General features: G+C 41.9%; 1 protein-coding gene across 2 annotated transcripts in view; it reads right to left on the bottom strand.

Annotated features, from left to right (window-relative positions):
- Window positions 1-26,936, bottom strand: part of LOC107391180 (cadherin-4) — a 345,981-nt gene that overhangs the window by 162,113 nt on the left and 156,932 nt on the right. Inside the window, exon 1 of one of the 2 annotated variants that reach the window (XM_070545026.1) lies at window positions 7,605-7,704. The exons of the other annotated variant lie outside the window; for it this stretch is intronic. Coding sequence (XP_070401127.1) covers window positions 7,605-7,689 — 85 coding nt within the window. The 5' untranslated portion in view covers window positions 7,690-7,704. Of the gene's footprint in view, window positions 1-7,604; window positions 7,705-26,936 lie in introns of those variants that run through there. 2 annotated transcript variants of the gene reach the window in all.

The raw sequence follows: 26,936 nt of genomic DNA, 5'->3' as shown, positions 1-26,936 counted from the left end.
ACTTGTCCATCTGAATATGCTGCATTGCAGAGGTTTAAATTGAATTTGTGGGTGAAGTGTGTTTCCTTTTCCAAGGTGTTCCTGAAACCTACTACAAAATCCAGCTGCTTTTAAAAAGCAAGCACCACCCTTAAGGCAGAAGAACCAGACAGGTATTATTAATTTTGGTTTTGTTTTTCGTAACAAGATTACTTTTCAAGATTTTATCAACGACTTTTTCATTAAATAGCTTTTATTTGCATTTTACCAATGTTACTTTGGGAAAATCCATTGTTCATGAAAGATTGAAAAACATGGTGTGACTCCTAATTAAGGCAGTGAGAATGTCAGACATTCCAGTTGACCTATTCTCTCTCACATTGTCAGTGTAGCAAGAGGACATCCATTATAGATATTTCCAGTGACAGGTATGCCAGCCAAATGTCAAAGAAACACATTTCTGCCCAGCGTTACTTCCACCTATCCTCCCTCATAGTTCTCCTCCAGATGAAAATCTCACAGAGGTGCAGGGAGACGAGCGGTGATACTTCATTATGATTCCTCGCTGAAAGAAACTGCTGTGTTAACATTTCATAGATCTTACTGTTTCTTTTAAGCTGTGCAAGTGCACACACACACACACACACACACACACACACACACACACACACACACACACACACACACACACACACACACACACACACACACACACACACAAACACACACACACACACACACGGACATGGGGAAATAAGCATATAAGCACAGTGTCTGTGCTCTGAATGACAGAGTAATGCAGGCTTAGCAGGAAAATACAGATAATGTAGTCAGATGGCGAGGGGAAATGATGTCAAACAGACAAGTCTTCAAACGAGGCATCGTGCCTCCCTTCTCCTCTCGCTGAATTGACAGCCTCTGGCCTGAGAATCAAGCACCGTCAGGATGTCAAGCCCCACTATGTTTTGACACCCGCTGCTGTCCTCAGCAGAAAAAAAGCTAAACAGGAGTTGGGACTTTTGGAAACACACAATTCACAGTCCATTTGTGATTTAGTTCCTACCGAATGCACAAACAAGCCCTACAGAGAAAGGAATCACATACAGTATCAGTCAAGTGTTTGGAAACATCTGCTCATTCAAAATGAACTTCCTCTCTCTGAGGGGAGATCTTACTGAGAAAACAACGGCGTTGGGAAAGTTCGTTTTAAAAACAAACTAGTTCAAAGTTCACTACATTCAGTTTCAAATGAACTAGTTCAGTTCATAATCCATCGTCGTCGTCTCGTCGTCGTCGTCTTCCTCCGCTTTTCCGGGTCCGGGTCGCGGGGGCAGCATCCCAACTAGGGAGCTCCAGACTGTCCTCATCCCGGCCACCTCCACCAGCTCCTCCAGCAGGACCCCAAGGCGTTCCCGGACCAGATTGGAGATGTAACCTCTCCAACGTGTCCTGGGTCAACCCGGGGGCCTCCTGCCGGCAGGACATGCCCGAAACACCTCCCCAGGGAGGCGTCCAGGAGGCATCCTGACCAGATGCCCAAACCACCTCAACTGACTTCTTTCTATCCGGAGGAGCAGCGGTTCTACTCAGAGTCCCTCCAGAATGTCCGAACTCCTCACCCTATCTCTAAGGCTGAGCCCGGCACCCTATGGAGGAAACTCATTTCAGCCGCTTGTATCCGCAATCTCGTTCTTTCGGTCATTACCCAAAGCTCATGACCATAGGTGAGGACTGGGACGTAGATCGAGCGGTAAATCGAGAGCCTGGCTTTCTGGCTCAGCTCCCTCTTCACCACGACAGATCGGTTCAGCGTCCACATCACTGCAGACGCTGAACCAATCCGCCAGTTCATAATTCATAGTTCATAACTTTTTCGAATTAGGTTCACTGTTCCAAAAGCAAACTAGTTCATAGTTCTTTTTTTCCCTATGTATACATTTGTTTTCAGATGACGCTTTCCGTGGCTGGTTCCAGTTAATTCCTTACTCGAGTAGAAGTAATGAACTGGAACACCCCCCAAAAGTCAGAATGTTTTTTCATCCAACTTCAAGTTCAACAGCAGCTCCTTGTAATAGCACCAGTAGGTGGAAATACATTTATTTTACAAGACAACTTGTAAGGGTGCATCTCAAATCAATGCCATGTGCAGTTGTATATTTTCTGAGATAAATGGAACACACCATGACATCCTTCTTCCACAACGTAGACATAGAAGAGTAGATGCTGCACCGACCGCTGCTGCTTATGGTGGCCGGATTAGGGGGGTCTACTTTTTATAAAGTCTATGTTAACAGGATGTTTTAGCTAAGGCTTTAACTCTGTGGAGATCTGGAGCTAGAACGGTGAGAGAATGTCGTTCCAAAAAACTTTCACGCAGACAAATATAGAGCGCGCTCACTTTAACTTTCATCAGGCAAAATATGAGCGAGTTCAGTTCACGAACAATCGTTCAATTCATGCGTTCAGATACAACACTGGCAAAAAAAAGCCCAATAAACTTTTTTTAATGAACACATTTTTTTCTGTCTTCTTTGATGCCCAAAGCAACTCGTGGAATCCAACTGTCTGATGTGAGTACTGAGATTTATTTTGAAACAAAAAAAAAATTAACATTCAGATAATGTGCAAATAAATGCAAAATAGCCTGAAAGTTGATCAATAGACCAAAACGCCAAACGTTTCCCACCCCGTGACTGAAAGCAGCTGGAGATAAAGAAAAGAGGAAGAGGAGGAGGTGCGAGGATGTGAGACATACAGAGATATAGAGCGCAGAGGAGACTGAGAGCAAATCTATTACTGATAGTGATTCTGTGCTTGCTGTTGAGAACGAGGGAACAGAGGGGTCCATTCATGTGGTGGCTCTTGTCCCAATAGAAGAGATAAGAGAGTAGTGGAGCTCGACTAACTCTGTAATTACACAGCACACAAGTCGGAGGGATTTTTCTTCTTTTTTTCTTCTTGTGGAGACAGCTCCATATAGCCTGCTCACAAAGACAGAGCAAGGCTTAAAGGCATTAGCGTCTGGTAATCCCAAGTATACTGTAACATCCTTACCATCTGAAAAACCTTTTAGGGTAGAATTTGTGTGTCCAGGAAGATGCTATGCATGCTTCCACCTCACAGCATCAGTCCTTAGATCACACCCGTCTGTGTGAGTATTTGTCTTTATGAGCATCCCAGTGTGGTCTCCCAGCAACCCTTTCCTTCCCATCCACTGTCACCTGAACAGTGACAGGAGGCTATTTTGTGATGCTATTTGGGTGATTTTATTTGCTCAGTAAGGTACTGTGCCCCCAACTACAGCAGACACATTTATGTTTCTTCACAGTCTCCCATGTGCAAAGCCCACCTGAGACATGATAAAATCAGTGTAATGAAGTACGCAGCACACTGGCAAAGGCATCAATCAGAGGACGGCAGGAGGACAGACAACAAGAAGAAAAGAAAGGCAGAATGGAACAACAGGAGAATGGGAGAAAACTGAAGAGAAAAAATAAAATTGGAATGTGCAGAAACTGAGGTGAGGAAACCTGCACAGGCCCATGAAATATTACAGAGCCATACATTAAGGAAATCTATGAAGGAGAAAGTAAAAGAAAATTGTGCACGGGTCCGGAAGGGAAGAACAAGGGCAATAATTTGAGCTAGAATCCACCATTTATGGGTAGTGTCTGGTTATGTTCCCCTCGCTGACAGCTTATTAAAGTTTCATGCTAAAATGAGTCAAATGTAACGGAACATTTTCTGGGTGAACTAGAGTCCGATGAGGAAGAGACTGGGGCAAAGACACCAAATGATCAGATCATGGTGGCAGGATGCTAAGAAAGTCATCACATCAATTCTCTTGTTCAATCCTAAGGAAGATCGATCCATTTGAGCTGATCTATTACAATTTGTATTATTCTGACAAGTTTTAACAGAAGTAGAGTGGCCCTGAGCAGCATATCAAAAAGGGTACCATGGTTATAAAGTAGGGCAAACCTGGGCATTTTACGGCCCGCGGGCCACATACGGCCCTTTGGTTGACTTTGACCGCCCCGCGTAAGGTTAATTGGAAACTACAAAATTAATGTATTTTCTCATTTTACCTCATGCATGGACTAGGCTGCATTGCTTTTATTTTGAAGTTGTTTTTACGCACACAATGACGCAATACGTATAGCAACAGGTGCCCGCGGTTGACATGGTGATTGTAGCCCCCAGAAATGTCCGCTCATGCAAAACAAAGAAAGACAGATGCCGAATGCAGGATTTTCAACAAAAATTGTACTGCTAAGTTTTTTTTTTTTTACTGAAGTGGGAGGTAAAGCCGTGTGTTTGGTTTGCGGGGAGGAGATTGCCTTGTTTAAGGACTACAATTTGAGTCAGCATTAGGACAAGAAACACTCAGAAAAATACAAGAACTTGTCTGATGCTGAGAGGGCACGGATATCCGAAGCTTTGCTAGCAAAGTTGCAAAAGCAGCAAGGCTTTTTTACTAAGCTTCACACATCCAGGGATGCAGCAACCAGGACCAGCTTTGTGATATCCCACAAAATAGCTAAAAACAGTAAGCCGTTTTCGGAGGGAGAGTTTGTCAAAGAGTGCATGGTGGACTCTGCCGCACTAATATGCCCTAAAAAAAAAGGCGCATTTGAGCAAATCCCGCTGTCCAGGCGAACCGTGACCAGGAGGATCGAGGACATTGCGGGGAACCTGGAGCTTCAGCTGCAACGTGAAGTGGCAAGTTTTGACTTTTACTCATTGGCCTTAGACGAGAGTTGTGATGTCTGCGACACAGCCAAGCTGCTTGTATTTGTCTGGGGGATAACGGACTTCAAGCTCACAGAGGAGCTGGCAGCAATGCGGTCCATAAAAGGGATAACGACAGGGAGTGATCTTTTTACAGAGGTAAATGCGTGCATGGACACTCTGGGATTGAAATGGGAGAGACTGTCAGGTGTCACAACGGACGGTTGTCCAAATCTTACGGGGAAAAATATCGGACTTTTGAAACGCATGCAAGACAAAGTGACAGAAATCAATGCAGATCAAAAATTGGTGTTGTGCAAGTCAGTGCTAAAAATCAACCATGTTACTGATGTTTTTACTAAAATAATAAACTTCATCAGGGCGCAGGCAATGAATCACAGACAGTTTGTCGCTCTTTTGGAGGAGCATGAGACTGAGCATAGTGACAATGGCTACCACACAGCTGTCAGATGGCTCAGCCTGGGGAAAGTGCTGAAGAGGGTTTGGGACTTGAAAGCAGAGATTCGAGAGTTTTACGAGAGGAAAGGCAAAAACATTCCAGAGCTCTCAGTTGAGGACTGGATGGCAGATTTTGCATTTGCTGTTGATGTGACTGCACTGATGAATGAACTGAACACCAAACTGCGAGGCAAGGGCCTTTTTGTTCATGAGATGCACAGCCTCGTGAAGGCCTTCATGAGAAAGCTGCGGTTTCTTTCAAGTCAACTGGAGAGCAACACTCTCACTCGCATGCCAACCCTGAACGAAGTCACACCATCAGCTGATCACTTCAGCAGGTACTCATCCATGTTAGGAGCATGGTGAGTTTTCAAGGCGTTTTGAAGATCTCAGAACAATCGGGGATGAAATGCACATGATTTCCTCTCCCTTTACCTGCAGTGTGGATAATGTACCCAGTGATGTGCAGCTGGAACTCATTGATCTGCAGTCTAATGCAGTACTGGCAGAGCACTTTAAGTCAGGATCTCTGCTGGATTTCTACTCTTAAGGAGGAGAACTTTCCAAACCTGAGGTGACATGCTCAGAAGATGTTGGGTCTCTTCGGCTCTACCTACATTTGTGAACAAACATTTTCAATGATGAAGTTTACAAAATCCAGGTATAGATCCTCCCTCACTGATGATCATTTGTCAGCTGTGCTTCGCATCTCCACCTCAGACATTCAACCTGACTTTGATGCACTTGTTAAAGCCCAGCAGAGACTAGATTTCTCTCACTGAATAAGAAAAGAATCACTTAAAAACACAAAATAAGGTGTTTGGACCACAGATGTAGGCAACTAGCAGTGAACTGGGACACTTTTTTTAAACCTCTTTCTCAAGATCACAGTTCAGTGATTTTATTTTACAGACAATACTGTGTGTCTGTAGAATGCTAAGAACCTCTTTCCAACAATATCTGAAACTCAAAATGTGTTTTGGAGTGAATGTGACTGAAACTGTTAACTAATATAAGTCACAAATGTTTAACAAAAACCAAATGCGCACACTTTGTTTACCATTGCCTTGGGAAATTTGAATAAATGACATTTTTGTAAGCCAACCTCATTTTTTCTTTTTGGCTCATTTATAACATACTCTTACCAGCTTGAAGAAACAATGGTATTTACTGCTTTTTATAAAGAAATACCATTAATATTATGCATAATTGACTTCAGCCTTTTGGCCTGGCCCTCCACAATATTTTCTGTTTCTCATGTGGCCCCATGGAAAAAATAATTGCCCACCCCTGAAGTAGGGCATCATTATTATTTATTTGGATATGTTCTTAAAAATCTATTGCTAACTTTATCCCCACCATGCAGTCAGTCCACCTAAGCAGCAGGGCAATGGGCAGAAGCCGTCCCTTTATTGTCTGAATGAATTAATCCTCACCAGGGTCATGGGACGCTGACCCTACTGCCTGTGCATGACCAGAACTACAGAAAAAAATATGTTTTCCAGTGTAATATGGTGTTTATTTTCTACCTTATGTGGGCGACGGTGGCACAGGAGTTAAGTGCTCGCCCCGTAATCGGACGGTTGCAGGTTCAAGCCTCACTCAGTCTGTCGCTGTCTCCTTGGGCAAGACACTTAACCCATGTTGCCTGCTGGTGGTGGTCGGAGGGACCGGTGGCGCCAGTGCTCGAAAGCCTTGCCTCTGTCAGTGCGCCCCAGGGCAGCTGTGGCTACATCGTAGCTCATCCCCACCGGTGTGTGAATGTGTGTGTGAATGGGTGAATGACTGTGTTGTAAAGTGCCTTGGGGGGTTCCAGGACTCTACAAGGCGCTATATAAAATACAGGCCATTTACCATTGAAATATTTTATTTGAACCTTTTTATTTCATCAACCTTAGTATTTCTTGCATGATTCACTTTGTCATGTTTATGGCCATGAAAAAAAATGCTTGTATATTGCCTCTTTTAAAAAGTGAGGGTAAATATAAAAAATAAATAAATAAATAAATTTCCATCCAGCTTTTACTCATAATATAACACTTTTTCAAACGTTGTTAATAAGGTCTGAATTACACACAACCAAAACAGATTCACGGTGTGACATGAATCCTCACAGGTGAAGGTGAAATTAAGAGTGCCAGGTTGGTAGAGTGCTCAAGAGAAAAGATGTAATGCCAAAAAATGTGTGGTAGGATTTGCAAAGTTTAGCATTTAAGGGGGCTGCATGGTGGAAACGTCGGTACACTGTTGCCTTGCAGCAGGAAGGTTTCCCACACAGGCATTTTCTCCCCATGCATGTGTGAAGTTTCTCCAAGTACTTTGGCTTCCTTTCACAGGTCAAAATAATACATATTCAAGTTAGAGACTTGCGTGACTGGCTGAGTGTCTCATGTGGATAGATTAGCTACCTGTTCAGAGTGTCCCCTGCTTCATACCTGAGGACGCCTGGAGAACGGAACCAGCTTCCCCCACCAAGGAAAACGTGGTATGAAAGATGAGTGACTCTGCCTTTTTACACATCGTAATCAGAGTTTAAAGGGAGGTCACCTCTGTGGGAGTTTGATGCACACACACACACACACACACACACACACACACACACACACACACACACACACACACACACACACACACACACACACACACACACACACACACACACACACACACACACTGTTAAGAAAAGTTATTTTTTTGTAAAATAACTGCATTTGCTCGGCTCTTTCTGGGAAACGGAAAAACTGGTTGGATTCTAAGAAAAGATGTGCATGTCTGATGCAAAGAGAGATTCTGATATGCAGCCATAACCTGAACAATGACTCATAATTGTTGTAACTGCAGTAAATATGAGCAGTCAAAAAAGCTTCTTATGCAATGTTACATTAGCATTTTCAACATCCGCTTGACAGTTAAGGAACGCAGTCTGCTAAAAGTTTAGGAAATAGGTAGGGATGTCCAGTCTTATGAGTCTACTGATATTATCGGCCGATAATGGCCTTAAAATGTAATATCAGAAAATATCTGTATCGGTTTTTACTCCTTAGTGACCTAACTTTTACACACAATAGACATATTACCCATCAAACTCTTCAACTTCATCTCCTTTCTCAAAGTGCCAAAATAAGACAGATCTGAAGTTTAGCTTTTAAAATATTTTAGTTATATTTGACACAACTTGTGAATAATTAGGAATGTGCCCTGTTTAGACGATTTGCTATGACAACAGCACATACGCCTGGCCTGCCAGACTCGTCCTCTGTTTAATTCTGCACAGAGAAAGAGTCTGGTAAGCAGAGAGGCACATGAGGGGCGGGACTAGCCAGCTCAAAAATAACAGAAATAATCAGAAAAAAGGCGGAAATACAGACTGTACCGCGCAGCACTGTAGTTTTTAGCTGTAGTCAAACATTTGAATAGAAGAGTTCCCAGACCCAGGGCTTCCCATAAGGAAGCATTAGGACTGGCTGGTCTGGCACAAAGCGCATGGCTGCATGTAGCTAACGAGCTAGCAAACAGCTAAAGCAAACAAAAGAATCCTCACCCAAAGCTTGATTTTCCTAAATGAATATCTTTATAAATGTTTTATCACTGTAACTACAATATACAGAGACATAAAAAATACATTACAGATGTTTATGCATGACTTACCGAAGCACTTAGCAATTAGCATCGCATAGCATGTTTACTCACGGTGCTTACTTTTTATCAACTAAGTAACTTTAACACATGCCCAAACATTCCCTAAACAAATCGATACTTACAAAGGAAAATGTTCTCCAAGATACGAACGTATAAAGCAAAAGCGGCATAGTCATTATCTGTTTACTCTCCAGTCTCCCTAATGTAAACACCAGCAGCGGAGGAAAATGAAAATTATGTTCGCCATAGAGCTGAACCTGAGTTAAGGCACTTTGTCGCATTTCACACAGACGGTTAAACAATGATTTTTTGTAACAACAATGTCTCACTTTGATCTGTTTTCAAAACCTAAAATATTTTTACCATTAAGTCACTTGTACTATTTATTAATTTATCAATCAAACTTATTCTCATCATGAACTTAATAATTATCTGATGCTTAAAGGCAGCATCGAGCATTCATCAGGATTATCTCAAGGAAAATGTCACTCAGCTGCTGCTGGAGACAAGCAAGACATTATTTTTAATTACTAACTTAAATCTAAGTAGTTGTCATTTTGCACAGATTATGTTTACAGCTTAAGCCTTGATGATAGGAGATATGTGATGTTAGCAACCTAAATGATTTATTTTTTATTGGGGGAGGCCCCGCTTATAGGGATGGGTACCTTTGACATTTGAATCGATTCAGTACTAATTCCCGGTACCTACGAATCGATACCGGTACTTAACGGTACCAATTTTCGATACTTTTGAGTGTTTAATATTTTAATTCTTTTTTATAATTAAATATATATTTTTCTCAATATATAACCATATTTGATAAATATCACGATAAATAACTTACAACTGTTTGTATTTTAACATCGTCCTTGTAGTTTTATAAGCTGATAATTAAACTGAAGCAAACATCTTTACTGTGAACTAAATTTACTGTGTATCTTCATTCCTTTTGCCGTCCTTTTTCATTTGATTTTTCCTACTGGGAAGCTAGAATTTTCGAGGAGAAAGCAAACACACCATTAGCTGATAACAATGGTGGCAATGGAAGCTAACATATCAAGCTAATGTTATCTTAAACAGTTTATTTAACTGTTGGAGCCTGATGATGCCTCACACTTAGATCGTTGTTGCTGGTTTCATCTTCACCCAAACACCCGTCGCATTTAGTAAAGTGAAGCCAAACTTTAGAGCACATTCATGTTCTAGTCGGAAATTCGGATTTCCGGGGAGAAAGCGAACGCACCATTAGCAAAACGGAAGCTAACAAATCAAGCTAACGTTATCTTAAACATTTTATTTACCTACCGGAGCAGATTAAGATGCGGATGTCTCACTTAGATCATTGTCACTGGTTTCATCATCACCCAGTTACCCATCACATTTAGTGAAGTGGACCCAAGCTTTAGCATGCGTTCTTTCTACCATGCTGCTCTGTTTACAACTGGCTCGCAGCGACCGACGACATAATGCTCTTGCGCATGCGCAGCTGTCTAGGCAAGTTCTCGTTATGAAGGACGGGTACCGAAACGAGGCACCGTTTCAAAAGACATGAATCGGTGCTCAGTCGGTACTATGGAATATGGTCGGTACCTTAAAAAGTACCGAATTCGGTACTCATCGCTACCCGCAAATCGGTATTAGTTTGTATCGGTATTGAAAATTGAGTTAGACAATAGCGAATATCGATAAGAAGCCAATATTGAGCATCCCCAGAAATAAGTACTAAAGTTTTTTGTCTTTTTTAAAACAAATGTATTTATATGTATTATTATACATTCTACAAATGTATTATATGTATTATTATACATTCTTGCATAGTTTGCAGATGTTCTATTGGAACTAGAGTATAAAAAATAAGTGGTAAATCTGGAAAAACTGTTTAGATGTGTGGAACTGGGATGTATACAGTAATGTTTGTGGGGTAAATGCCATCTTTCATCTGTGGATCTTCCTGTCAACCCTTTAAAGAGGTCTGGGGGGGAGGGGCACTCCGGAAATAGCCAGGTAACAATCACAGGACAGCAACCTTTAGTTTCCTCGCTTCAAAAAGGAAATAAAAGATGGCAAACAAATGATTCATTAGCGGGTGATAGAGATGAAGCACAGGGGAAAAAAACAGAGATAAGTTAAAAGAGGGAGGAAAGGGAAGTTCAAAAGAAAGGTTAGAGATGTGAATGACAGCATAAGACTGAGGTGTTATGCTCAGTACTCGTGGCGGATCAGCAGAGAGAGCAGCATGAAGCCTGAAGAAGTGCTGGACCAATTAGTTTAGGCAGATCAGAGTTCAAAACGCTCTAATGGTCTTTCTGTTCATCTTGTTTTGCCTTCAAGAGCTTTCCTTCAAACAGCACGACCACGTATAACTGCATACACAATGGGAGCGCTACATACCAGAGAACATTCTCGCTCAGGGCTTTTCATTAAGCTTCTACATGGCAGATTTTTAATAAGATGGAACTGACTGGATGGAGGCGCCATATGCAAAAGCGAGGCTTTTGGACGCTGATATTTTATGTGGGTTAAGGGCTAAATAGACATTAAATAAAATACCAAATGGAGATGAATGCAAATAGCAACCAGAGGTGTGATCTTGTTGAAGCTGTTGGCATGTGGACATGCAGCAAGGCAGCACGTCTGATCTCAGCCTTTATACACTATCCACTCAAAAAAAAAAAATCATTCATCTGCCAATAGGAATCTGCACTGCTGCCAACAAGGGTGAGGTTTTAAACCAACCTGCTCGTACATACAGTCCTTTCGTCTCTGTGTATTTAATTGGTCTACATTTGCGAAAGTTTTTGAAGACGGTTAATGGTAATAAGGTGAGTCAGTACTCTAAGGCATTAGCTGTTACACTCCTTTCATTTATTTTTTATTCAGCTGCAGAGAAGTAAATAGTGTTGGGTTGCAATTTCACACCTTAACTCATCCTCTCACCGTTTACTCTCACTACAGCTGGGGAGTGAAGGCAGAGAGAAATTTTTAATTTTGCTTTAGAGGATCTGGCAGTGAGCAGTGAATTAAAATCATGGGGAAAAACAAGAAAGAAAAGGAGGAGGAATTTTCAGTTTTATCATCCAAATGCGTGCACGTACTTTGTGCACCACGGCATGCGTGGAGAACTGAGATGTAGGGATTTGGCATCTCTCCTCTTTAATGAGTATCTCTGGAGATGGCAGGTGCATGTTCAGCCATTCTTTTACAAGTTCAGCAACAAACAGGCCAGCCCCCTCCCTCCCACCGTGGTCCCACCGTCATTAGCAACATCACATTAACAACAACACCGAACAAATGATAAAACCCACACAGAAACACTGGCATCGGGACACACACCTTCATCTATCACAACAATTAATTATACAAAAAATAAATAAATAAAAAAAATACAAACAAACAAAAAGATTTGGCTCCCTGTGAGTGAACACTGCAGACGTGCCATCACTGGATGGAGGATTTGTTTTAGTAATGAACCTCTAAGAGAGTTCAAGCTTAGTCTTTAAAACTATCATAAAAAGCAAACATTGTTCTAATTAGCTTTACCTAATCGTCCTTGAAGAATCTTTTTTATGACTTGGGGTAATCTACCATGTCACTTTTTTGTACTTTTTTTATGTAATCGTGTTTTATTTTTTTCATTTAGTTGTGAGAAAGTTACTTAATGTGCTCTGAAAACAACTGTGCCAATAATGAGCACCGTGGTAATGATGATTCACTGTAGTTTTCAGTGATCGTCATTAGCGGTAGCAACATTAGCAGCAGCGGTGGTGTGATGTAAGACGTTGGCCCTTGGTTCAGCCTCTTCTTGTCACTGTGGAGCAGAATTATGTCTAGCTTATGCTTCTGCGTCAGCTCCACGAGGGAGAGACACACACATTATGATGGAGACGTTTTGCTTTCGGACCTCTCTGTCACCTGGGGACTGTTGCAAAACAATGTCCTGCCAGGAGAAAAGAGGGTGTAGTGCAGTTCTGGGGTGTCCTGTCATATATCTGGTCCAAGATAGTGTATTTACTGTGTACTTTGTGGTTTTAATTTTTCAGACTTTTTAACACAATCAAGTTTGTCCCTCATTCTCCTCCACCTCTTCATGCGCTCGCCATCTCTAAAGTCCAGAGAATTCTCCTGTTGTGTCCTTGGGCAAGACACCTAACCCACCCTGCCTGCTGGTGGTGGTCAGAGGGACCGGTGGTGCCAGTGCTCAGCAGCCTCGCCTCTGTCAGTGGGCCCCAGGGCAGCTGTAGCTACATCATAGCTCATCACCACCTTTGCGTGAATGGGTGAATGACTGATTGTGTTGTGAAGCGCTTTGGGGGGTTGTAGAACGCTAAGAAGGAGCTATTCAAATACAGGCCATTCTACCATTCAACCCACATTTCCCGTCATTTCCATTTACAAATAAAATGCTTGCTGCGGCTGAATAAAACTTATTTTCGTGAGGTATTCTTCAAGCTGCACTGTGTCTGCCGCTGGATATTGTCTGCTCTCTTTTTTTTTTTTTTGAAGGCACAGTGGCGGCGCTGTTGAAGAAAATGGCGTCCTGACCAATCACAAACTTGTATGCGTCTGTCTCGTTCGACAGGTGTTTAGAAAAGTGCACTCGACTGTCCATCCTTGCAAGCCTGTTGGAGCGTCCTCGCAGTGACGAATAATGGTGTTGCGTGTCTCGATACCGGAGCAGAAGCATAAACTAGGCTTAAAAATGGGGCTCCGGAACGGCTATAGGGTGTGATAGGGCCCTCTCCTAAAACCCAAGAAACCACCAGGTGAGCACTACTGTTATTATTGTTATCGTTATCATTCTCACACTCTGAGTGGTGGCACAGAAAATCATCTGCTCCTCTAATTCATTGCCAATTTCCTTCTCTCTCCCTGGCTCACCTTTGCTCCTCAGACAATAGATAACAAATGTGTCCTATAAGGAGCGGGAGCTCAGAAAACAAATAAGAACACTTGGATTATATAACTCCAAATGGGAACAAATCTGCGGGGGCATGCAGAAAAGCCTCTATCACTCTGTCATTGTTTTCCACTTTAAGAAAGGCTTCATCCATAGGAGGTGTCTATTTTATGTGAGGACTGCAGGCATGTCTGTTCAAACAGATAAACGATAATCAGCCAGCGGCAAAAAGGTTAGAAATGAAGGAGAAACTAACCTGACATTAGTGGTGAAATAGATTTCAAATAAGGCTTAAGGCTTCTGGCGTTGAGCTCATTCAGACAAGCGGGTTCAGCTTGGAAAACTCAAAAGTATCAGTTTTACCGAGTTCAGAAGCGATGTGAATAAAATACATGAGCATGTCGTGTAGGTTGGTTAACCTGCTCACACAGCTGTAGCTGCAGAAAGCACTGGGACCATTAGCCTCACTGTGTGGTCATCTCTCCATGGAAGACCGCACAGCAGATCAGCTCACACACACACACACACACACACACACACACACACACACACACACTGCACACACACACTGCAGCAATTCCCACCTCTAAATGTCGCTATTCAGCCGAGCAGGTGTGGAAGGTTTAGTTTGTGTTTCGTTCCTTTGAATTCCGAGCGAGAGCCTGCTCTGTATTTTCTCCTGTCATGACTCGCCTGGAGCTGCAGGGAGCTTTTTATTTACTGAGGATGACACACCAGAGGCAGCAAAGAGCCCTAATTGCTTTGCAGCCTCCTCAAGCCGTGTGATGCGTTCTCTTTGAACGTCAATATCCCTCAGAGAGAGAAAATAAAAGGCAGCGGTAGGAAACGATGCTCGTGTCCACTTTTGAAGGCAACTCAAAATGCATGCACGGACATACAGAGACAAATAATCTGCTCTGTGGGGTGTGAGCAGAAAGGTCTCTAATAGCTTGACTGAGTTCTGAAGACAGCTTAAGTGTGACACAAACAGAAACACTTAAAAAGCTCGGACAACTAATCAAAGCCTTTGCTTTAGGTTTGCTCTGGTTTTGATGCTTTGAATCATGCTAAAATCTCATCCTTGTTGTGAATGAAGTGACTGGAGACAGGAGGGAATGCTGTCAGTCTGCTCACACTGCTCAGATACACCATAAACCCTGGTTTAATCAAATATAATTGTAGAGATTACGAGGACTTGTGTGTGTTAATGCCTCAACAAACAGCAGAACTGGAATCAGAACTGCCCCCTTGGGGGTTTACATCTCTAGCTCTGAAATTAAAATTGTCTAGGCTGTGAGTGAGTTGAAAATATCTTATGATTTAAAATGTATTTTTCTTTAGTGATAGGACTGAAAACCAAATTGAGAGTTTGTGTAGAAGTGAATAAAGGCTGCACTCGTGCTTTCTATGTTCTTTAGGAGTTTTAAACTCAGTTGTTTGACTCCTTGGGGAACGAGGGCTCCAACCAAACCCCAACAATCATCTCTGTTGTGAACATTTTCTTTACTTGGTTCCATGTAACTCCAGCTTCCTCCATGTAACTCCAGCTTCCTCCATGTAACTACAGCTTCCTCCATCTCCCTCTACGAATCTGGGCTTTGCACCAGAGCTGTGGCACAGCAAAACCACAAAATGGTATCGGCACAGGAACGGCTTTGGGATCAACTTTGGGCGATTTAGACTTGGTGGACTGCCTAGCGCACGAACTCCTGTAGTGATGAGCGCATCACGTTGTTCAATGCTCTGATTGGTCCTAGCTCTAACATCATGTGGAGACAGTCTGAAAGACAACCACAGACTCCACCCCACAACTAAGCTATGTCTATCGACCATGGCCAGACTACATACAGCTTACCAGGATAGAGTTTCAATGCTTGTCCTGGAAAATCTTCAGCGGGGTTAAAGACAGTTTGACTGATGGACTTCTGATGGACTCTTCTCAGACCATCTTTTGTACGTTCTTGCTGTGTTTTTCTTCTAATTCCATTTTTGGTTCTTTTTTTAACACAGATAAGGTTTTTCTTTACCTTGCTGTCGGTTTCATTTGCGGCTGCAAACATCCTCAGAGCACAGCACATTGTCGCCCTCTGCTGCCCGCTCCCCCCTCTCCGATGATGCAGTCCCATGCGCGATCCAATGTGTAGACACCATCGTCCCTGTTCATGGTCCCACATCCACGTTTCCTTATCTCTATAGCTTCTTTTATCCATCTTTTGTATTTCTGTTGTTCGGTGTTTATGATCCTTGTGTTGTCCCAGTCCATTACAAGGTTTTCTCTTGTGCAGTGATCTGTTACGGCTGACTTCTTTACTATGCTTTCTGCTTCTTGTTTTGCTGCTCTTGTGTGTCTGGTGAACATCTTGCGGAAAAAGTCAGACAATATGAAATCTTTATACACCCGTGGCTGAAGGAGCACAAAGATATGCAAAAAAATTTTTTTTATTCGTGTCAAAAAATGATGAGAAACGGGAGTTCAGAGGTGGTGACTGCATGAAGAAGTAGAGGACAGATTTGTTCATTTGTAAAAGTCTCTGAAATAAACACAATACAAACACACTAGCGATGTGACTGCAATAATGGCAGGATGCACCAGAAAAGCGTTCCGCCCTCTGCTGTCCTGGCAGAGAACTGCTTCACAACACCGACACCAACGAAGAAGTATAAAAGTAAAGCCTCTCTGTCAACGTGTGTGCGTGTGTGTAAGCGCAAAGTTGCAGATGCAGTAGACTTTAGAGTTCCAGGTTAGTTGTTAACATCAAACGTGGGTTTGTTCCTTCCACTTCTAACCCCTCCAACTACAATGATAACCTTCTTTACAATCTTTCAAGCGTACCTGAAGCTTTAAGAATCACACAACATACTCTGAATCATCTGATTTACTGTTTCTGTTGGCAATTCCTCCTATACTCCATCTAAACCATATATACAGCAGCCACTTTCCATTTAACACTCTTATCTCAGCAGATAAGAACAGCATCTGACAGGCTGATTAATAATGGAGGTGATGCTCCACCCTGGAATTCCACCACTCCAATAGGATTTCTATTAATGCTGATTGACCCCAGCCCTCTTGGTGCCCCTTTGGCACGGCTCGCTCCTACCCCTGTGCCTTCCTGGGTGCCAGCGCAGGTTAGATGATACATGAATAATTCCCAGTAGACATTAACTGCAAGACGTAGGGCAGAGGAATCAGTGTTGTGCTCCATCTCCCACCCTCACACTCAATCCCCTCATCAGCACGCTGTTAATATTTAATTATACAAGCTTCATTTCACGCTCTCCATCTGAAACCATGAGGTAAAGTTGGGGGTGAAGGCGGCCAGTGTGAGTGGAAGGGAGCACAAAGAGGGGCTGTGCTGAGGATATAGGAGAAAAGAAAGAATAGAGGAAATGGAGCATGGAGGATGGAGATGCAGTTGAATTTTTTTTAAATGACCTACAGAAAAGAAACGTGAACCTGGAAACCAGTTAATGAACGTGATATTTTGCATAGCATCAACCTCATTGTTGGAGTTCAGTGGCATTTCAAGCATAGATATAGGAACGTTGGCTTGAACTGATGAAAGAACTATTTAGGAACCAGAAAAATGCAGAATACACCTTTATAAAGTATTCAAACTGCATTAAAGGAAGACTAGGAAGTTTTGGCTTACTTTTAGCACCCTATAGTGTTTGTTTATAGAACCAAAAGCACAGCTTATCTCCCTGCTGTGTTTGTCTTCTTCAGCTGAAATGTCTCCCCAGCCTTGTTTAGGATCTACAGAAGCGGTTCATCACTAAAACAAACAAATCAGCTGTGCTCATGATCTAAAACACATGCAGAAAACGTGCTGGAAGCAGATTGCAGCTCCAGGTATTTCAGCTGAACTGGCTCAGCAGCCTGAAGCTGCAAGTGGAACATTCTGTCCACAGAGAGCGATAGGGGCTCGGAGGCCTTTCATTAACCCCGTACAGAGTCATTATAGCACATACTGGCTCCAGAAAAGAATTTAAAAACATGAAAAAGTTGCAAAGTTTCCTTCCACACTAATAAAATAAAAGCAAGTTGACTTAAAAGAAGAAACTTTCAAATATCTGTCACAACTAGCTGAAATAAGAGCTAACTGGATGTGCCTCTTATTAAAATGTTTCTCTCATAATTTAGATATTTTTTCTCCAAAATACCAGATAAATGCAGAAGAGTTCGCACAGATTATCTGACAGCAAAGAGGATTTTAATGATACAAACAGACACATTAGGATGCTTGTGCATTAGGATTCCTCACAATCTGCCCCCACACTCTATTTACATTTTATACATGACCAGTTCTGACTAAAGATCATCTGTCAAGTTCCTCAAGTACTTAGTAAAAGATTCAAGACATGGCCTCAACTTTTAGCAATGTTGAGGTGATGTTTACAGACTTAACTGAATTATTCAAGAAATACGGCACGCTTGTATAGAGTATTTAATGAGAAAATCCATCCTATTATCAGACCTTTGGGCGTTTTTCTTTTTCTTTCTTCTTTTTATACAAATCTTGTAGGAGTGAGATCTTTGCAGATGAAATGGTAGAGCATTAATAATGTATGGATGAGGCTTTTTATAGAGCACAACCCATGAGATTCATAATTCTATTCACATTAGGCCGCTGAAACAAGTTTAAAGTTTTAATAAATAGGTATTAAAACTTTAACTGATATTAATAGCACCAATTAAAGGGCACACTGTGGATATATGCATCACTTCTGCACTGATAGAGTGGAGAACCCACTAGGCAGAACCTCCCTTGGCTTTTTGTGTCTTTGAATCCATCTTCTTGCGTTCGTTCTAAATAAGACATACCACAGAAGAAGACCCTCCTTTGGTGGGATTGTGCAGAAACGTTAACATCTGCTGAAACAAAACGTATGGGTACTAAAATTAAAATAAAAAAGCCATAAAAGTGTGAGCGGCAGCATTTCTACACTACCTCATCATTCTATAATCCATTCACTGAACATTACTACGACACGTTGAGAGCTCTTGACCAACCGCGTTTTTGATTGATGGGCAATTTGTCTTGTCTCCCACATCGTTTCGCCCAATGTGCCGGGTCAAATGGTGTGTGTTAGGCAGCCTGCAGTCATTCATTTCGGTTTATGAAGTGGAACCTATGCTTGATGGTTACACCATTAGAGACATTAACATGCACATCTCTGCTACAGGTACAAGGTGTTTGCATGTTGTGCTGTTTTTGAAGCCCCATTTAACAGGTGGCATTTAAATAAGCCGACACACAAAGTTAAAGCTGTTTGTGTCGACATGCGCTGCTGCAATAGCGTGATGGTTCTTTTGGTCATGGCCAGCTTTAGTGGGGCTACAGCAGCAATCTCTGTGGGATATTTTTTTCCACCTGCCCTGTCTTTTTCACTGATGCACCACTGCACCCTGTGAAAAATTGTTGAAGGAAGAAAAGAGAGTGGTTTCCTTTGTTCTGCAGTTTGGAACCGACTGACTTTTTTTTTTGTGTGTGTGTGTGCAGGAGCCAACAAAGGGGGTTGAGTGAAATAATGGCTTCTGTGTTCTAATTAGTGTAAGGATTTATCCTGCTGCTTGACTAGCATAATGCTGGAGTGTATTGTGAGCTGATCAGTGGGAGCAGCCAGTGAGGAACGAGATAGGACGTGGGGGAATGAAGACGGAGAGATTGAGGGAGGAAAAGAAAAGACAGGCTCTGGTTCTGCTTCTTTGCTCGGGTGATTCCCGATGAAATTGATTCTCATACCTCCTGAGATCTCCCACTGTCCCCTTTCTTCTCTTTTGTCCCGCCCCTATTACATACCTGTCCAGAGGATGAATGATCTACACATTACACCTGAGTACTGCTGACCGGTACATACATCAGTGACTCCCGGAGCTCAGGGACTTCACTGACACCCTGACAAGACAGATGAAAAGGCAGACGGAGAAAGGCCAGATGGATATTGGGAAGAGAAACAATCAAAGCTGATAATAAAGATGAGAAGGGCAAAGAAAGCATCAAAAGTGCAGCGATGAATCTTGCATCCCAGCAAGGGGTGAGAAGGGGAACAGCAGAAGACAGAGGAGCTTTGATTCTGAGTGTAATATAACAGGCCATGAGTAATAGTAGGCTTGGGGAAAAAAAGATATCTAGTGGGAAACAAGATGAAAATCACAAATAGTTCAGTGAACTGATACATGCACGAGTGTTGGGCTCGAAGCGCGGGAGTGGATGTTGGTGAAGCCTGTGGCTGTAGCTCCAACCCGTGTAGTTCTACGGTGTTCTCCCGGGGGACAGGTGTCACTCATGTGTAAAAGGGGAACAGCCACTTAAATGAATAGAGCTCTTTATCCAAGCTTGAACAGCAAGTTATTACCTACTGAGCAGGCTCTATTCCATCTCCATGACAAGGAGGAGGGAGCTGGTTGTGTTGCAGGAAGAGGCTTAAGGGAGGGAGGAATGGATGCAAAAGGAAAGAGGGAGTCCATGTCCGTGCCTTATTTTGTAACTGGGAATGACATATCTGGCCTCCATACAATAACAAAGCCCTGGAGCATGGTCAAGCATCACTGGAGAAAAGAACATTAGTGTGGATGGCTGCAGGAAAACCACACAACAATAATGACCCCCACTGGGAGGACCCCAAACCACGCTGAAGCCGTGCAACTCCTGTCTGTATTTCTATTAGGAAAACTGGAATTTTTAAAAGTGGATTTGAACAAACATCACAGCATTCACTTTAAGCACCATGAAATTACAATTAAATCAGCATAGCACCACTTTTTCCCCTTCAGCTGCTTTGAAACAGACATTTTTAAATAAATTGAAAAGTCAGTGATCTCGTAGCCCAAACAGAGGAAGAATGGAAACTCTAAACGACCCAAAAGACTAACTGCATTAACCTTCTAATAGGTTAACCTGGCATGCTGCCTGGTGAATGCTGCAACTCAGCCTCTTGTGACTAAGAATTTAGAGATTCAAGAAAATAAATAGGTAAATAAATAAATAAATAGTTTGATTCCCTGACATTCAATTCAATTCGATTCAAGTTTATTTATATAGCGCCAAATCATGACAAGCGTCGTCTCAAGGCACTTCACATAATAAACATTCCAATACAGGTCAATTCATTAAGTCAAACAGAAAAAAAAGTTTCCTATATAAGGAACCCAGCAAATTGCATTTACAGCAATCCTCATACTAAGCAAGCATTTAGCAACAGTGGAGAGGAAAACTCCCTTTTAACAGGAAGAAACCTCCAGAGGATCCTGGCTCAGTATAAGCAGCCATCCACCACGACTCACTGGGGATGGAGAAGACAGCAGACACACACACACACGCATGCACGCACGCGCACACACACACACACACACACACACACACACACACACACACACACACACACACACACACACACACACACACACACACACACACACCAAGTAGTGTTTCTATGGTTACATTGTGATTTATTAGTAAATATTCTATTTGTTGAGACATAAACTTTATTGTATTTATCCTAGTGAATCTATAATTAAACGGGTAAACTAGAAGTAGCACATTCAATGTCAAGGAAAGTAAAGTGTTATTATCAAGAGAGGGAGAACGTTTAAATGGTTAGCAACAGTGTTCAAGACAATGGGCTTTGTGGTTCTTGAAGCACAAAGATGTTGATACATTTACTATTCATCAATAGCTATAAATGGACACAAGTAGTTTAAAAGGATTTAGGACTAGGCAATACATCTAAAATGTATCGTAACCATTTTTCGCATATCCATAAATTTAATAAAAAAAAAATAAAATAAAATTAAATATGTGAGTAGGTTGGTGAAATGCATGTCCCTTTAAGAAGCTGTACCACGTTTAGTCACCTGACAACGTGACTTAACGTTAGACATGTGACAGCCCCATCTAGTGAACAACTTTTGTTTCTGCGCATACATGTAGCTATGGTCCATTTACCGTTATCGAGGTATATATATTGTGATATTGATTTTAGACTTTATCGCCCAGTCCTAATAGGATTTAACCTTTTAAGACCTGCCATAGAACAAGTTCGCCAGAACTTATATTTACATTTTTACATGTTGTGGTGCCATTTTTTGGAGTATTTCATCTTGCCATACATCAATACAACCCTTACATTCAATATAATATATGTAATGTAATAATATATATGCAAAGTGTTCACAGCAACAAAATACTAAAACGTGCAATTATCCATACAGAAACTGAGAATCGTTTTCTGTTTTTACACATATTTTACATTATACAGAAAGGCCACACCTTTATCCCTCAAAACTGTCAATGAAAAAAAGTTGCACACAATACTTTCAAACAACCACAAATTTATTTGAAGTGCTTCCATGAAATAGTTTCTGAGATACACTAATTTATATAAACTGTAACAAAAACGAAAACATAATAATAATCAGCAGGAGTCAAACATAATAATGTTGAATATTTGTAGCAAATTTTTCAGTAGTATATAGTTTTCCTTTTCTCTTACTAATACTACTACTACTACTACTACTACTACTACTACTACTAATAATAATAATAATAATAATAATAATAATAAAGAATATTGCATGAATTTATACGTGAGGAAACAGAAAGTGAAACTTAAAAATCACCCAGCCCTGTAATGGTGGCAACCGCTTCCAGGAGGGAGGATGTACCGTTTGGTGGGTCCGTGATTCATCAAAAAATTTGTAGTGGTGTGTGAGTGTGTCGGGCATTTGTAGTGGGTGTGTGATGTGTGTAGGATGTGTTTGTCTAAATGTATTATTTTGAAAAAGCACAAGAAAAAGCCAAAAGACTGGGACTACAAAGAACTACAATTCACGGGGAAATGACGCCAAAGCAAGTGATTGGGAGAGTCATATCATGTGACAGTTCATGTTGACAACATGATGACGTTTATTGTAGCGTGTGAAGCCCTGTGAGCTGCAGATCACAACGACACAGCGTCTGTGTCTGAAAGAAAACGCTTTTCTTATTTGTGCATTTTGGTTGTTTTTTGCAAACTCATCAAGAGAAATACGCAACGCTCTGGGACATGTTCAGTGTGTGAGATAAAAGTGTAACTCCTCCGGTTTAATATGCAAAAAAAATATATATATATAGTTTCGGTTTTACAATCATTTGAACACAGATATGTAAATGGGAGCGCCGGCACTCCTGTCGGTCTTAAAGGGTTAAATAAATGTGTCTCTTCATTGTGTCCTTGCTTTATTTTGCATTGTAGTCCATTTTTTTCAGCCAGCAGTATTCAGCCTAACATGTACAGGTTATTGTAATTTCTTAAGACACACAAAGCTCTGACAGCACACAGGAGTTCCCACAAAATGAGAGCAAAAGCTTGAGTTCACAGGTGGAACATGCACAAAAGGGTAAGTCAAACAGGCATAAAGGGTGGTGTGAATGAACAGCTGCATGCTCACAGAAACATTAGCATCAGATTTGTCCATAGAAGATTTGGAACCAACCTTTCTGCCCCACTACATTCTGAATGTAAAGCCATCCTTCCACCGTTTCAGTCACCTAGTAAAACCAGGTCATGGAGGCAACAGCTTAAGCAGACACCTCAGACCTCTCTCTTACCAACTACCCCCCCTTGAAATTACCTGGATAACCTCCAAGATGTACCCAGGCCAGGTGACAAATGAGATCTCTCTGGTAAGTCCTGAATCTGACATGAGCCTTTCCTCAAGAGAGACAGGTCCAAAATGTCTCCAATGAAAGGGACCTAGAAGCCATCTAGAGGCCCAAACCAACTCATCTGAGTTGCAGCATTAATCACCATCGAAGGCCAGTAGTAGCTCAGGGGTAGAGCAGGTTATCCAGCAATCGGAAGGTTGTACATTTGATCCCAGCTCCAGTCGGCGGTGGTGTTCGAAGTGCGTGGTGGCACCGGTATATGGCAGGCCTCGCCTCTGTCAGTGAATGGGTGGATGACTGGTTGTGTTGTGAAGTACTTTGGGGGGTTGTAGAACCCTGGAATGTGCTACAAAAATACAAGCCACGTACCATAATCATGGTGGATCCCATGAGTCATGTTGTCTGGAGAGGTTTTGCAGTATTGTAGGGTCTCCAATGCCAAATTGATTCTGAGAGAGACTAATTTCAGCTACAGTAAAACTTTATAGTAGTAGTAAGATGTAGGAACCACAATACTTTGACCTGACTAGGGATAAAAGAGCTGCACCCAGGAACCTCTTGTGGAGAGGTTGTTGTAAGTGCCTGATGGCTGCACCTGTACCTATAGACTGGTTAGGCACAACCTAAACCCTAACTACCTTTGTAGACTCACCACCTGCAGGCGATGCTATGAGGGACCGGTACTATGTGGATTGGATGAGAGTCAGAAGGCCAAACCCCTAAGGTCCCTGTTTCTGTCAGTGTGCCTCACAGCATCACCACCAGTCTTTGCAAAAACGTTCATTTGAAATCGATGAGTCATTAGAAAATAAAGTACGATATCAATGAATCCTATTCATAAAACTTTGAGAAGAAAAGTTAGAAAAAGAGGAGAAAATATCTTACTCTCTAGAGGATGATTATGGATGTGATTAGTACCTCAAACACAGAGAGGAATTTTCAGAGATGAGTGAAGCAAAAGAGAGGGAAAAACAGACAGGCTGTTGTAGAAAGAAAACTCTGGAACCTTTTCTGTATCTAACAAGCTGAGCATTATAGACCAACACTCTGTCACTCAGCCTTGCATTGCTCAGGTGGGAATTTTAGTGCTGAGGACAGGAAATTGTAAAACCGCTTCGTAAACACAACATATACTCAGCACCTCACCTCAGCCTGTGAATCATAAACAGACATTGACAAGAGAGAAGGCAGGAAAAATGGCCAGAGAGGAAAGTCGATGTGCCGCTGCTGCAGCATGGAGAGGCGTAAACCAAACTGTAAGAGCAAGCATGTGACCCTCTTTAAGCTTTTAGCTAGGTGCATTTATTTCCTGAATAGGGTGTAAGTTCCCTATTTATCTGAACTGCACAGAAACAAAGCAGACAGGGAAGAATAATCCACAAAACTTGACACATCCCAGCACCAGCTGTCACTCTAATTGCCTTCCTTTTCCGTCTTTAGCGTCAGTTCCACGCTCATGTTTCACTAGGTAACTGCCTACAGGTCTGCAAAAGCTTCTACCTGCTCTAATGAGCATTGGATTTCCATATAGAGCACAAGCTACAGATCTTTTGCATGCAATGTTAGGTGGAGTGCAGTAATTGTGCCTTTGCAGCAACGGGCCAATCTGGATTCTTAATGGGCTAAGCAGTGTTTACTTTTCAAAGACTTTTACATGAATTATTGATGCATGTGTGCTGATTTGTGCTTGGAATTAGCCTAGAAGAACCCATCTGGGCCCACCCTGCTTGCCGGGTGTCACGTCTCCCACTCCAGGGTAAATAGGCTGACTGAAAACTTATGTTGCTCTGCATGTAATTTGTTATCCTGATTTGCGCTGAGTGTAAAGCAGTTACTTTAGGTGACACTAAAGAGGTTTGCTTAAGGGCACAAACCCTGTGAGCACAATGGATGAATGAGCATCGGGAACATCTCCCCGTGTTTAAAGCCTGCAGAAACCTATGTCCTTTTTATGTGAGGTTTATCTGAGACTAATCTTAGTGGAAATATATTTCAGATTCTCTTTCCAAAGAATCTGGTTCAAGAATCAGATGAGATTAGTAAGACCCTCAACGAAATTCAGAGATGTGCCCAATCGTTCTCTTGTCTTTTACGGTTTGTTCGTCACTTCTATGCAATTTTTAAAACTCGAGCCCTATTATCCTAAACCTTAGGGGGTATGTTCTATCCCTTTTAATTTACTATGGGTTAGGGTAGAAGTAGGGTGCTACCTCCCAGGTTTAGCAGTCTTTGTTTTCACAGCAGCAGAAATGACTGAGTCTGAGGCCATAGTTCTCAATCGTTCTTGTTAGGAGTGTGTCTAAAGTAGAGGAATTTTTGTATCTTGAGGTGTAGTTGATAAGTGATGGTAAGATGGAGCAAGCAATGGATTGGTTCACCAGCACTTTGTTTGACCTAATGAGGGCTTTTCTCCACTACGTTGTGGTATAGATGGTTTAAGACCGTATGGTCATGAAAATTGGATTTTAACTAATAGAACAAGACCCTGGATACAAGTTGGTAAAATTAGCTTCATCTGTAGGGTGGTTGGACTTAGCCTCAGAGAGAGTCTAAAGAGCTGCAACATCTGAGGGAACCTCAGAGTAGAAACATCTCCAAAATCACAAGATAAAGGTCCCAGGTTCAGATCCCGGACAAGCCCCCATTATGTTACAATCTGGGTCATAGGATCACAATGTAACTATAGATGTCTGGACACATGGTGTGAGTGTTAGAGTATTTTTATTTTAAAATTAACCTCCAAAAGGCCTCATCAAAATGCCACAAAGACAAGAGCTCCCAAAGGCGGTGCCTGTGATCAGTCTCAACCATGATCTCTAAAGTTGTGCCAAGCAGCCTTTTATTCTGCACCCACAGGTGCAGCCACTCAGAGCAATTTTTGGTTAAACAAAGCCAGACCAATGATTAAGAAGAGAGACATCCAAGCACCAATCAGCTGATTGCAACCGTAATACTGCCTCATTGTCACATGTCTTTGTAGATCTTCAGGGCATGTGTCACTGGGACGAGATCCCAATCTCTACACAAGGTATTCAATATCATATCTGGCATGGGAACACCTTGGGATCTCCTAGGAAAATCTAAAGCGTATTGCTGGGGAGATGGATGTCTGCATTCAGTCCTGGTACTATTCCTTTCACCACCCAGCCTTGGATAAGTGAAAGAAAACAGATAGATGGAGGAAAGATTAATTCCACAATGTTGGGCAAAAAGGAATGTGGGCCTCGATTACCTGACACTTCAAATACACCTCACAATATGGCACTTTATCAACCCCCACTTACGCTGTTCTGTCTCTTTGCTGTCTTCTCTAATAGTAAAAAATCTCATTACCTGAGTTCAAAGGAGACACAGTGCTAACTTAATCATTTCCTTTGTGTACTGGCTTGAACTGTGAAAGAAAAAAAAACATTTTCAGCAGAATGCACCATGACTGTGTGAGGGGAGAAAAATGGTATAGCTCTCAGAGAAAGTCTAAGCCGAGAGAGGACACAACTAGTACATTTGAAAAATTCCTCTCACTGCGCTCATGTGAGGAACGCCAATTTTTCCAGACCATGAATCATTTTCTTGGCCCT

Source organism: Nothobranchius furzeri, chromosome 15, assembly GCF_043380555.1.
Source record: "Nothobranchius furzeri strain GRZ-AD chromosome 15, NfurGRZ-RIMD1, whole genome shotgun sequence".
Taxonomy (NCBI): Eukaryota; Metazoa; Chordata; class Actinopteri; order Cyprinodontiformes; family Nothobranchiidae; genus Nothobranchius; species Nothobranchius furzeri.
The sequence above is the reverse complement of the archived record's forward strand: the minus strand, read 5'-3'. Positions and strand labels throughout refer to the sequence as shown.